The following is a 13,281-nucleotide window of genomic DNA, read 5'->3' as shown; positions in this document are numbered from 1 at the left end:
TTACACCTCCAGCATTCCCTAATTACACCCTCCAACATTCCCTAATTACACCTTCCAGCATTCCCTAATTACACCTCCAGCATTCCCTAATTACACCTCCAACATTCCCTCATTACACCTCCAGCATTCCCTAATTACACCTTCCAACATTCCCTAATTACACTCTCCAGCATTCCCTAATTACACCTTCCAACCCCGGGGTGGGGGAAGAGGCCCAACCTAAAAATTCGGGAATGTGAGCGGATTTCCCGAGGTTTGGAGCCTCCAAATCCCTGGGAAAGGGGACCTGGAGCTCTGTCCTTGTCCCCAGGGGGGTGGAATCTTTGCTGAGTCACTGGAGAGGAGACAAAATCCCGGGATCAGCTCTGGCTCCAAGGACAGGGAAGGGCTGGAATGAGGCCAGGAAGGGGCTGGAGCAGCGGGAATGGTGGAGGGAGATGGGAAAGCTCATCCCAGGGAAAAAGAGGGATCAGGAGGGAGCTTTTCCAGCCCCCACGATTCCCCAATTCCCAGGGAATGAGGGCCAGGAGGAGAGGGAATATTGGGAGCAATTCCCACCTGGAAAGGGCTGTCAGGCACTGGAATGAACTTCCCAGGGCAGGGCTGGATTCCCAATCCCTGCAGGGATTCCCAATCCCTGGGGATGTGGCCCTTGGGCACACGGGGCAGGGCTGGCCTGGGCTGGTTGGACTCCGGAATTCCAGAGGGATTTTCCATCCTGAGCCATCCCTGAGGATTCTGGGCCATCCTGGCACTGTCCCAGCTCTCTCCACAATTCCCTGGCAGGAATTCTCAGGATTCCTGGATCCCCAATTCCCAGGGAAGAAGGGCCAGGAGGGAGAGGGAACGGCCTCCAGCTGGGACATTGGGAATGATTCCCACATGGAAATGGTGGTTAAACATTGGAATGAATCCCCAGGGCAGGGCTGGATTCCCCATCCCTGCAGTGATTCCCAATCCCTGGGGATTTATCCCTTGGGCACATGGGGTGAGGGGTCGGATTCCAACTTTTCCAGCCCCGGTGATTCCATAAATCCCCCTCATTTCCAGGACTAACCACGTTGGGAGCCGCAGCTCTTTCCCTGCCTCAGTTCCCCCTTGAAAAACCAGGGAGGAATCTCCCAGATTCCCAGATTTCCCCCCCCTCTCCAGGTGCTCTCAGGGCTTTCCTGGGTGTTGTCCCTAGTTTTTTTTTCCCAGGGAAGCCAAACCCTCCCTATGTCATTCCCTGGGATTTTCCATCCCTGTTTCCTTCCCTGGGATTTTCCATCCCTGTGTCATTCCCTGGGATTTTCCATCCCTGTTTCCTTCCCTGGGATTTTCCATCCCTGTGTCATTCCCTGGGATTTTCCAGCAGTGGCTGAGCCACCCTGGATGTGTCTGGATCTCCTGGCAGCAGCACATCCTGAGATTTTGGGAGCCTGGGATGCAGCTCCAGGGCTGGAGGAGGGGGGAGGGATCCTGGATCCAGGCTGGGAGAGCTGGGAATGGCCAGGCTGGAGCAGGGAAGGATCCAGGGAGAGCTGGGAGCCCCTTCCAGAGCCTGCAGGGGCTCCAGGAGAGCTGGAGAGGGATTTGGGATCAGGGCCTGGAATGGCAGGACACAGGGAATGGCTTCCCACTGGGAAAGGGGAGATTGGGGTGGGAGATTGGGAAGGGATTCCCGGCTGGGCTGGAATTCCCAGGGAAGCTGTGGCTGCCCCTGGATCCCTGGAGTGTCCCAGGAAAGGTTGGAGCAACGAACACGGCACAGGGACAGGGGACAAGGGGAAGGGGACAGGGAACAAGTGACAGGTAACAAAGGGCAGGTGACAGTGGACAAGTGATGAAGGACAAGGGACAGGGGACAATTGACAAGGGGCAGGTGACAGGGACAAGGGCGAGGGACGAGGGGACAGGTGACAAGGACTGGGGACAGGTGACAAGGGACACGTGACAAAGGACAAGGGACAATGGACAAGTGACAAGGGACAATGAACAAGGGACAAGGGACAGGGACAGGTGACAGTGGACAGGTGATAAGGGACAAGGGGACAAGGGGCAGGTGACAGCGGACAGGTGACAAAGGACAAGGGACAATGAACAAAGGATGACAGGGACAAGGGCAGGTGACAGTGGACAAGTGACAAAGGACAATGGACAAGGGACAGAATAAGGGACAATGGACAAGGGACAAGGGACAAGGACAGGTGACAATGAACAAGGGACAAGGGGACAATGGACAAGGACAGGGACAAGTGCAGGTGACAAAGGACAAGGGACAAGGGACAGGTGACAGAGGACAAATGACAGGGACAAGGGACAGGTGACAGTGGACAGGTGACAAGGGACAATGGACAGGTGACAGTGGACAGACAGGGACAAGGGGCAGGTGACAGCGGACAGGTGACAAAGGACAAGGGACAATGAACAAAGGGAAGGTGACAGGGGACAAGGGGCAGGTGACAGTGGACAGGTGACAAAGGACAAGGGACAGGGGACAATGAATAAGGGACAATGGACAAGGGGACAAGGGACAGGTGACAGTGGACAGGTGACAAAGGACAAGGGGCAGGTGACAAAGGACAAGGGGACAAGGGGCAGGTGACAGGTGACAAGGACAAATGACAGGGGACAAGGGACAGGTGACAGTGGACAGGTGACAAAGGACAAGGGACAAGGGGACAATGGACAGGGACAGGGGACAAGGGGTAGGTGACAGCGGACAGGTGACAAAGGACAAGGGACAATGAACAAGGGACAGGTGACAGGTGACAAGGACAAACGACAGGGGACAAGGGGCAGGTGACAGCGGACAGGTGACAAAGGACAATGGACAATGAACAAGGGACAATGGACAAGGGGACAAGGGACAGGTGACAGCGGACAAGGGACAAGGGGACAATGAATAAGGGACAATGAATAAGGGACAAGGGCAGGTGACAGTGGACAGGTGACAAAGGACAAGGGACAATGAACAAGGGGTAGGTGACAGCGGACAGGTGACAAAGGACAAGGGACAATGAACAAGGGGTAGGTGACAGCGGACAGGTGACGAAGGGACAAAGGACAAGGGACAGGGGACAAGGGGTAGGTGACAGCGCACAGGTGACAAAGGGACAATGAATAAGGGACAATGGACAAGGGGCAGGTGACAAGGACAGGTGACAAAGGGACAATGAATAAGGGACAATGAATAAGGGACAATGGACAAGGGACAATGGACAAGGGGCAGGTGGCAGCGGGACAGGTGACAATGGACAAAGGGACAATGGACAAAGGGACAGATGACGAGGGGACAGATGACACGTGACACGCGACACGCGCCAGTCCGCGTGACAGCCCCCGTGCCACGTGACCCCCCCTTTCACTCCCCTGGCGCCTCTTGCCGGTCATCAGCGCCCCCCCCCAAAAATCTCGCGAGAACTCGGGCTTGGGCTGCATTGCCGCCGCTGGGCGCAGCCCGAAGTCTCGCGAGAGCTGCGGCGCGGAGCGGCGCGGCGAGGGCTGAGGGGGAAGCGCTGCTCCCTCTCCCTCCATCCCTCCCTCCATCCCTCCTTCCCTCCCTCCCGCGGCTCCTCCCGCCCCGGGCCCGCCATGGAGCCCAGCCCGCCGAAGCGGAAGGAGCCGCGCAAGGCGCTGCGCGTTAAAGTCATCTCCATGGGCAACGCCGAGGTGGGCAAGGTGAGGAGCGCCCATTGGCGGGAGGGAGGTGAGGGGCGGGCCGGGCGGCCAATGAGAAGCGCGGGGAGGCGGGCGCTGCGCTGAGGGAGGGCGCGGATTGGCGGGCTGGAGGCTGGGTGAGCCAATCAGAGGGGAGGGTGGGAGTAAGGGATGCGGGGTTGGGGATGATTGACAGCTGAGGGGCGTGGCTGAGGGGATGATTGACAGCTGAGGGGGAGGATGATTGACAGCTGAGGGGGCGTGGCTGAGGGGATGATTGACAGCTCGGGGAGGATGATTGACAGCTCCGATTGACAGAGGGGAGGATGATTGACAGCTGAAGGGGCGTGGCGGAGTGGGAGGATGACTGACAGCTCCGATTGACAGAGGGGAGGATGATTGACAGTTGAAGGGGCGTGGTGGAGGGGGATGATTGACAGCTGAGGGGGCGTGGTAGAGAGGGGATGATTGACAGCTCGGGGGAGGATGATTGACGGCTCCGATGGGATGATTGACAGTGGGGGGGAGGATGATTGACAGCTGAGGGGGCGTGGCGAAGAATGGATGACTGACAGTTCCAGATAATGATTGACAGCTCTGAAAAGAATGATTGACAGCTGAGGGGGCGGGACATGCTCGGTATCATCGCATTTGATTGGCTACCGGGCCAAAGGGGCGTGGCCAGCGCTGCTTTAAAGCATCCAGGAGCCTCTGGGAATTCCGTGTTTTTTGGGAATATGGGGCTGTTTGGGGCCATTCCCACTTTTCTCCCCTCCTGTTTTCCCAGAGCTGCATCATCAAGAGGTACTGCGAGAAGAGGTTCGTGTCCAAGTACCTGGCGACCATCGGCATCGACTACGGCGTCACCAAGTGAGGCCACGGGCACGGCATGGGGATTGGGAAACCGGGATGGGCTCATGGCAGGGCTGGATTCCCAATCCCTGCAGGGATTCCCAATCCCTGGGGATGTGGCCCTTGGGCACACGGGGCAGGGCTGGCCTGGGCTGGTTGGACTCTGGAATTCCAGAGGGATTTTCCATCCTGAGCCATCCCTAAGGATTCTGGGCCATCCTGGCACTGTCCCAGCTCTCTCCACAATTCCCTGGTAGGAATTCTCAGGAGGTGGAGGGTCCCCAATTCCCAGGGAAGAAGGGCCAGGAGGGAGAGGGAACGGCCTCCAGCTGGGCCAGGGGAGGTTTAGTTGGATATTGGGAATGATTCCAGCATGGAAAGGGCTGTCCAGTCCTGGCAGTGGTGGAATCCCAGCCCTGCAGGGATTCCCGATCCCTGTGGATGGAGTGATCCTTGAGGATCCTGAAATCCTGGGGGGGGAGGTTTGGGATCTTTGCTTGGGGGGGCTGGAATGTTTCCAGGGAAGGGGCTGGAGCAGCGGGAATGGCTGAGGGAGCCGGGAAGGGGCTCATCCCAGGGAAAAGAGGGATCAGGAGGGAGCTTTTCCAGCCCCACAATTCCCTGGCAGGAGGGGAGAGCCGGGGGTGTCCCCAATTCCCAGGGAAGAAGGGCCAGGAGGAGAGGGAACGGCCTCCAGCTGGGCCAGGGGAGGGGCAGGTGGGATATTGGGAACAATTCCCACCTGGAAAGGGCTGTCAGGCACTGGAATGAACTTCCCAGGGCAGGGCTGGATTCCCCATCCCTGCAGGGATTCCCAGTCCCTGGGGATGTGGCCCTTGGGAACACGGCATGGTCTCAGAGGGCTTTTCCAAGCTGCCCAATTCCATGATTCCCGAGTTTCCTGCGTCTCTTCCAGGGTGCAGATCAGGGACCGGGAGATCAAGGTGAACATCTTTGACATGGCGGGACATCCCTTCTTCTATGAGGTACGGCCCCTTCCCTTCCCTTCCCTTCCCTTCCCTTCCCTTCCCTTCCCTTCCTTCCTTCCCTTCCCTTCCCTTCCCAAACCTTCCTTCCCAAACCTTCCCTTCCCAAACCTTCCTTCCCAAACCTTCCCTTCCCAAACCTTCCCAAACCTTCCCAAACCTTCCCAAACCTTCCCTTCCCAAACCTTCCCTTCCCAAACCTTCCCTTCCCAAACCTTCCCTTCCCTTCCCAAACCTTCCCTTCCCAAACCTTCCCAAACCTTCCCAAACCTTCCCAAAGCTTCAAACCTTCCCTTCCCAAACCTTCCCAAACCTTCCTAAACCTTCCCAAACCTTCCTTCCCTTAAACCTTCCCTTCCCTTCCCCTTCCCTTCCTTCCCTTCCCTTCCTTCCTTCCTTCCCTTCCCAAACCTTCCCAAACCTTCCCAAACCTTCTCCAAACCTTCCAAACCTTCCTTCCCAAACCTTCCCTTCCAAACCTTCCCCAAACCTTCCCTTCCCTTCCCAAACCTTCCTAAGACCTTCCCAAACCTTCCCAAACCTTCCCAAACCTTCCTAAACCTTCCCTTCCCCAAACCTTCCAAACCTTCCTTCCTTCCCTTCCAAACCTTCCCTTCCCTTCCCTTCCCTTCCCAAACCTTCCCAAACCTTCCCAAACCTTCCCTTCCCTTCCCAAACCTTCCCTTCCCTTCCCTTCCCTTCCCTTCCTTCCTTCCCTTCTCAAACCTTCCCTTCCCAAACCTTCCCTTCCCAAACCTTCCCTTCCCTTCCCTTCCCTTCCCAAACCTTCCCAAACCTTCCCAAACCTTCCCTTCCCAAACTTTCCCACCCCACCTGGGAGTGTTTGGCATCCATCAGCATTCCCAAAATCCACCTTGCTTTGGGGTTGGCACTGGGAAATTTGGGAATTTGTTTTCCGTGAGTTTCCTTCGCTGCAGCGTCAGGGAATGCTGGGAGGGGTTGGATGGGAAAGGATCGTGAAGCTCATCCCATTCCATGGGCAGGGACAGATCCCGCTGTCCCAGGGGACCCAACCCGGCCTGGGACACTGCAGGGATCCAGGGGCAGCCACAGCTTCCTGAGAATTCCAGCCCAGCCCAGCCTCCCTTCCCAATCTCCTCCCCAATCTCCCCTTTCCCAGTGGGAAGCCATTCCCTGTGTCCTGCCATTCCAGGCCCTGATCCCAAATCCCTCTCCAGCTCTCCTGGAGCCCCTGCAGGCTCTGGAAGGGGCTCCCAGCTCTCCCTGGATCCTTCCCTGCTCCAGCCTGGCCATTCCCAGCTCTCCCAGCCTGGATCCAGAGCCTGACATTGGATCCATGCCCAGCCCAACTCCTCTCTGGGAAGGAGTTCCAGGAACAAGGGGGTTCCTGGGAATCTCGGCACTCAGGGAAGGGTCTCCCTTCCCCTTTCCCGCCTTTGCCATCCCCACATTCCATAAAAACTCCTCTGAGTGGATCCTGAGTGTCCTTTATCCTGGAATGGGTTGGGTGGGGAGGGATTTTCAGGATGATCCCATTCCATGTTCAGGGACAGCTCCCACTATCCCAGGGGATCCAACCCAGCCTGGGACACTGCAGGGATCCAGGGGCAGCCACAGCTTCCCTGGGAATTCCAGCCTAGCCGGGAATCCCTCCCCATCTCTGTCCATGGGAAGCCATTCCCGGTATCCCAGCCGCAGGTGTCCCGTTTTCCAGGTCCGGAACGAGTTCTACAAGGACACGCAGGGGGTGCTCCTGGTGTACGACGTGGGCTCCAAGGAATCCTTCGACTCCCTGGATTCGTGGCTGGCAGAGATGAAGCAGGAGCTGGGCCCCCACGGGAACATGGACAACGTCGTCTTCGTCGTCTGCGCCAACAAGGTGGGGAGCACGGAGATTCCCGGCGTTCCCAGAGGGAATTCGGAGCCTGGGAAAGGCGGGAAGAGGGGGCAGATTGGAGGGAAGGTGTTCTGGGAGAGGGGTGGGAGGGATTTGGGAATGTTTGTGAGGGAAAAATGGAGGTATGTGGGAATGGTTGTGAGGAACAAGAGGGGTTTGGGAATGTTTGTGAGGGAAAAATGGGGATTTGGGAATGGTTTGAGGGAAAAATGGGGATTGGGGAATGGTTGTGAGGGGAAAATGGGGATTTGGGAATGGTTGTGAGGGGAAAATGGGGATTGGGGAATGGTTGTGAGGGAAAAATGGGGGTTTGGGAATGGTTGTGAGGGAAAAATGGGGGTTTGGGAATGTTTGTGAGGGAAAAATGGGGACTGGGAATGTTTGTGAGGAAAAAAGGGGATTTGGGAATGTTTGTAAGGGAAAAATGGGCATTTGGGAATGTTTGTGAGGAACAACAGGGATTTGGGAATGTTTTTAAGGGGAAAATGGGGATTGGGGAATGTTTGTAAGGGGAAAACGGGGGTTTGGGAATGTTTGTGAGGGACAAGTGGGGATTTGGAATGTTTGTGAGGGAAAAAATGGGGATTTGGGAATGTTTGTGAGGGGAAAAATGGGGACTGGGGAATGTTTGTGAGGGAAAAATGGGGATTTGGGAATGTTTGTGAGGGAAAAATGGGGATTAGGGAACGTTTGTGAGGAACAAGAGGGTTTTGGGAATGGGTGTGAGGGGAAAATGGGGATTTGGGAATATTTGTGAGGAACAAGAGGGGTTTGTGAATTGTTGTGAGGGAAAAATGGAGGTTTGGGAATGGTTGTAGAGCGGAGACAATGGAGAGATTTGGGAATGTTTGTGAGGGAAAAAATGGTGATTTGGGAATGTTTTTGAGGGACAAGAGGGGATTTGGGGAATGTTTGTGAGGGAAAAATGGGGATTTGGGAATGTTTGTGAGGGAAAAATGGGGATTTGGCAATATTTGTGAGGAAGAAGGGGGATTTGGAATGTTTATGAGGGGAAAATGGGGATTTGGGAATGTTTGTGAGGGACAAGAGGGATTTGGGAATGTTTGTGAGGAACAAGAGGGTTTGGGGAATGTTTCTGAGGGCAAAATGGGGAATTTGGGAATGTTTGTGAGGAACAAGAGGGATTGGGGAATGTTTATGAGGGAAAAGGGGGGATTTGGGAATGTTTGTGAGGAACAACAGGGATTTGGGAATGTTTTTAAGGGGAAAAATGGGGTTGGGGAATGGTTGTGAGGAGCAGGAGAGGTTTCGGAATGTTTGTGAGCAAAACAATGGAGATTTGGGAATGTTTGTGAGGAACAAGAGAGATTTGGGAATGTTTGTGAGGGACAAGAAGGATTTGGGAATGTTTATGAAGGAAAAATGGGGATTTGGGAATGTTTGTGAGGGACAAGAAGGATTTGGGAATGATTATGAAGGACAAACGGGGATTTGGGAAAGTATGTGAGGAACAAGAGGGGTTTGGGAATGGTTGTGAGGGGAAAATGGGGATTTGGGAATGTTTATGAGGGAAATATGGGGATTTGGGAATGTTTGTGAGGAACAAGAAGAATTGCGGAATGTTTATGAGGGAAAAATGGGGATTTGGGAATGTCTGTGAGGGAAAAATGGGGATTTGGAAACATTTGTGAGGAAGAAGGGGGATTTGGAATGTTTATGAGGGGAAAATGGGGATTTGGGAATGTTTGTGAGGGACAAGAGGGATTTGGGAATGTTTGTGAGGAACAAGAGGGTTTGGGGAATGTTTCTGAGGGTAAAATGGGGAAATTGGGAATGTTTGTGAGGAACAAGAGGGATTGGGGAATGTTTATGAGGAACAAGAGGGATTGGGGAATGTTTATGAGGGAAATATGGGGATTTGAGAATGTTTATGAGGAACAAGAGGGGTTTGGGAATGTTTGTGAGGAACAACAGGGATTTGGGAACGTTTGTGTGGAACAAAAGGAATTTGGGAATGTTTATGAGGGAAAAATGGGGATTTGGGAATGGTTTTGAGGAACAAGAGGGGTTTTGGGAATGTTTCTGTGGGAAAAATGGGGAATTTGGGAATGGTTGTGAGCAAAACAATGGGGATTTGGGAATGTTTATGAGGGAAAAATGGGGATTTGGGAATGGTTGTGGGGAACAAGAGGGGTTTGGGAATGGTTGTGAGGGACAAGAGGGGCTTTGGGAATGTTTCTGTGGGACAAAAGCAGCGGGGCCTTTTCCTTGGGGATTTTTCCCGGGATCCAGGTGGACTCAGCCAAGCACCGGAGCGTGGACGAGAGCGAGGGCCGGCTCTGGGCCGAGAGCAGAGGGTTCCTCTACTTTGAGACCTCGGCACAGACCGGAGAGGGCATCAACGAGATGTTCCAGGTGGGAATGGCCACGGGAAAAGGGCCTGGAGAGCAGGGATGGCCACGAGTCCTCATCCAGGGGGATTGGGGATGGATCCAAGGGGCTGGAATAGCCAGGATTCCTCATCCAGGGGGATTGGGGATGGATCCAAGGGGCTGGAATAGCCAGGATTCCTCATCCAGAGGAATGGTGATGGATCCAAGGGGCTGGAATAGCCAGGATTCCTCATCCAGGGGGATGGGGATGGATCCAAGGGGTTGGAATAGCCAGGAGTCCTCAGCCAGGGGAATGGGGATGGATCCAAGGGGCTGGAATAGCCAGGAGTCCTCATCCAGAGGGAATGGGGATGGATCCAAGGGGCTGGAATAGCCAGGATTCCTCATCCACAGGGAATGGGGATGGATCCAAGGGGCTGGAATAGCCAGGATTCCTCAACCAGAGGGATTGGGGATGGATCCAAGGGCCTGGAATAGCCAGGATTCCTCAACCAGGGGGGATGGGGATGGATCCAAGGGCCTGGAATAGCCAGGAGTCCTCATCCAGGGATTGGGGATGGATCAAGGGCTGGAATAGCCAGGAGTCCTCATCCAGAGGGATATGGGGATGGATCCCAAGGGGCTGGAATGATCCAGGAATAGCCGTCATCCAGAGGATTGGGGATGGATCCAAGGGGCTGGAATAGCCAGGATTCCTCATCCAGGGGGATTGGGGATGGATCCAAGGAGCTGGAATAGCCAGGATTCCTCAACCAGAGGGATTGGGGATGGATCCAAGGGCTGGAATAGCCAGGAGTCCTCATCCAGAGGGATTGGGGGTGGATCCAAGGGGCTGGAATAGCCAGGAGTCCTCATCCAGAGGGAATGGGGATGGATCCAAGGGGCTGGAATAGCCAGGATTCCTCAACCAGAGGGAATGGGGATGGATCCAAGGGGCTGGAATCCTCAGGATTGCTCATCCAGAGGTTACCCTGGATATTCCCTAATCCCAGGGGTTTCTCTGGATATTCCCTAATCCCAGGGATTACCCTGGACATGCCCTAATCATCCATTCCCCTCATTCCAGACGTTCTACTCTGCCATCGTGGAGCTGTGTGAGAACGGCGGGAAGCGCCCTGGACATTCCCTAATCCCAGGGATTACCCTGGACATCCCCTAATCATCCATTCCTGTTATTCCCAGACGTTCTACTCATCCATCGTGGATCTGTGTGAGAACGGCGGGAAGCGCCCTGGACATTCCCTAATCCCAGGGATTAATCATTTATTCCCCTCATTCCAGACATTCTACTCTGCCATCGTGGAGCTGTGTGAGAACGGCGGGAAGCGCCCTGGACATTCCCTAATCCCAGAGATTAATCATCCATTCCTGTTATTCCCAGACGTTCTACTCTGCCATCGTGGATCTGTGTGAGAACGGCGGGAAGCGCCCTGGACATTCCCTAATCCCAGAGATTAATCATCCATTCCCCTCATTCCAGACGTTCTACTCAGCCATCGTGGATCTGTGTGAGAACGGCGGGAAGCGCCCTGGACATTCCCTAATCCCAGAGATTAATCATCCATTCCTGTTATTCCCAGACGTTCTACTCTGCCATCGTGGATCTGTGTGAGAACGGCGGGAAGCGCCCTGGACATTCCCTAATCATTTATTCCCCTCATTCCCAGACGTTCTACTCAGCCATCGTGGAGCTGTGTGAGAACGGCGGGAAGTGCCCTGGACATTCCCTAATCCCAGGGATTACCCTGGACATTCCCTAATCCCAGAGATTAATCATTTATTCCCCTCATTCCAGACGTTCTACTCAGCCATCGTGGATCTGTGTGAGAACGGCGGGAAGCGCCCTGGACATTCCCTAATCCCAGAGATTGATCATTTATTCCCTTCATTGCAGACGTTCTACTCGGCCATCGTGGAGCTGTGTGAGAACGGCGGGAAGCGCCCTGGACATTCCCTAATCCCAGGGATTACCCTGGACATTCCCTAATCATCCATTCCTGTTATTCCCAGACGTTCTACTCAGCCATCGTGGATCTGTGTGAGAACGGCGGGAAGCGCCCTCCCGGCGGCTCCGGGCTGGCGTTCACCAAGGAGCAGGCGGACGCCATCCGCAGGATCCGCAACAGCAAGGACAGCTGGGACATGCTGGCACTCAAACCCGGAGCCACCAGGTCAGGGGCGGGACAGAATATTCCCACAAAAAAAAAAAAAATGGATGGAAGAAAAGGGAGGAGGTGACCAAGGCCTACCAGAATCCCAGGGTTTGAACTGGAGATTCCCTTCATCCCAGGGGTCTCAGTGGACGTTCCCTAGTCCCAGGGGTTGAACTGGGCATGCTGGGAATGTGGCTAGGCACAATTCTGGGAATGTTGGGAATTCCAGGAACCCTGGGAATGCGTTGTTTTCCGCAGGGAGGAGGTGACCAAGGCCTGCCAGAATCCCAGGGGTCTCAGTGGACATTCCCCAATCCCAGGGACTGGGTGCACTGGACATTTCCCCGCACTCTGGGACGCAATTCTGGGAATGTTGGGAATGCTGGGAATCCCAGGCTCAGCGGGAATGGCGTGTTTTCCGCAGGGAGGAGGTGACGAAGGCGTACCAGAATCCCAGGGGTCTCACTGGAGATTCCCTAATCCCAGGGGTTGAACTGGGCATGCTGGGAATGCGGCTGGGCACAATTCTGGGAATGTTGGGAATTCCAGGAACCCTGGGAATGGTGTGTTTTCCATAGGGAGGAGGTGACGAAGGCGTACCAGAATCCCAGGGTTCTCAGTGGAGATTCCCTAATCCCAGGGACTGGGCCCGCTGGGAACGCAGTTGGGCACAATTCTGGGAATGCTGGGAATTCTGGGATCACCGGGAATGGCGTGTTTTCCGCAGGGAGGAGGTGACGAAGGCCTACCAGAATCCCAAGGGTTGAACTGGACATTCCCTAATCCCTGGGACTGGGCACACCAGGAACATGATTTGGCACAATTCTGGGAATGTTGGGAATTCCAGGAACCCTGGGAACGCGTTGTTTTCCATAGGGAGGAGGTGACGAAGGCGTACCGGCGCCTGGCCGTGCTGCTGCACCCGGACAAGTGCGTGGCCCCCGGCAGCGAGGACGCCTTCAAGGCCGTGGTCAACGCACGCACCGCCCTCCTCAAGAACCTCAAGTAGGGGGGGAAAACGGGAAAAAACGGGAAAAACAACTGGGAAAAAAACTCAGGAGAACCCCCGGGATTTGAACACCTGGATGGGGCTGCTCGAGAACCTCAAGTAGGGGGAAAAAAGGGAAAAAGGGGGAAAAAAATCTGGGAGAACCCCCGGGATTTGAACACACGGACAGAGCTGCTCAAGAACCTCAAGTAGGGGGAAAAATGGGAAAAAACGGGAAAAAAAACGGGAGAACCCCTCGGATTTGAACACACGGATGACGCTGCTCGAGAACCTCAAGTAGAGGGAAAAAAAAGGGAAAAAACTGGGAAAAAAAGGGGAAAAAACTCAGGAGAACCCTCGGGATTTGAACACCTGGATGGCGCTGCTCAAGAACCTCAAGTAGGGGAAAGGAGGGGAAAAAAAATGG

The 13,281-nt window shown here is 54.8% G+C and overlaps 1 protein-coding gene across 5 annotated transcripts; it reads left to right on the top strand.

The window, feature by feature from the left end:
* Positions 1 to 3,474: 3,474 nt before the first annotated feature.
* Positions 3,475 to 12,946, top strand: DNAJC27 (DnaJ heat shock protein family (Hsp40) member C27). 5 transcript variants are annotated; one of them, XM_050328177.1, is made up of 7 exons: positions 3,479 to 3,663; positions 4,430 to 4,512; positions 5,411 to 5,480; positions 7,177 to 7,341; positions 9,613 to 9,735; positions 11,724 to 11,884; positions 12,594 to 12,648. In XM_050328177.1, the coding sequence occupies exons 1-7, from the start codon at positions 3,577 to 3,579 to the stop codon at positions 12,631 to 12,633; spliced, it is 729 nt and encodes a 242-aa protein (XP_050184134.1). In that variant the 5' UTR covers positions 3,479 to 3,576; the 3' UTR covers positions 12,634 to 12,648. The 5 variants fall into 5 exon arrangements, with proteins under 5 accessions (XP_050184135.1, XP_050184138.1, XP_050184136.1 ...); XM_050328176.1 differs by lacking the exon at positions 12,594 to 12,648 and adding an exon at positions 12,743 to 12,946 and having other exon boundaries at positions 3,480 to 3,663; XM_050328178.1 differs by lacking the exons at positions 11,724 to 11,884; positions 12,594 to 12,648 and adding an exon at positions 10,995 to 11,141 and having other exon boundaries at positions 3,475 to 3,663.
* The last annotated feature ends 335 nt before the right edge of the window (positions 12,947 to 13,281 follow it).

Source organism: Myiozetetes cayanensis, unplaced genomic scaffold (assembly GCF_022539395.1).
Source record: "Myiozetetes cayanensis isolate MyiCay16 unplaced genomic scaffold, myiCay2020 scf374, whole genome shotgun sequence".
NCBI classification, from domain to species: domain Eukaryota; kingdom Metazoa; phylum Chordata; class Aves; order Passeriformes; family Tyrannidae; genus Myiozetetes; species Myiozetetes cayanensis.
The sequence above is the reverse complement of the archived record's forward strand: the minus strand, read 5'-3'. Positions and strand labels throughout refer to the sequence as shown.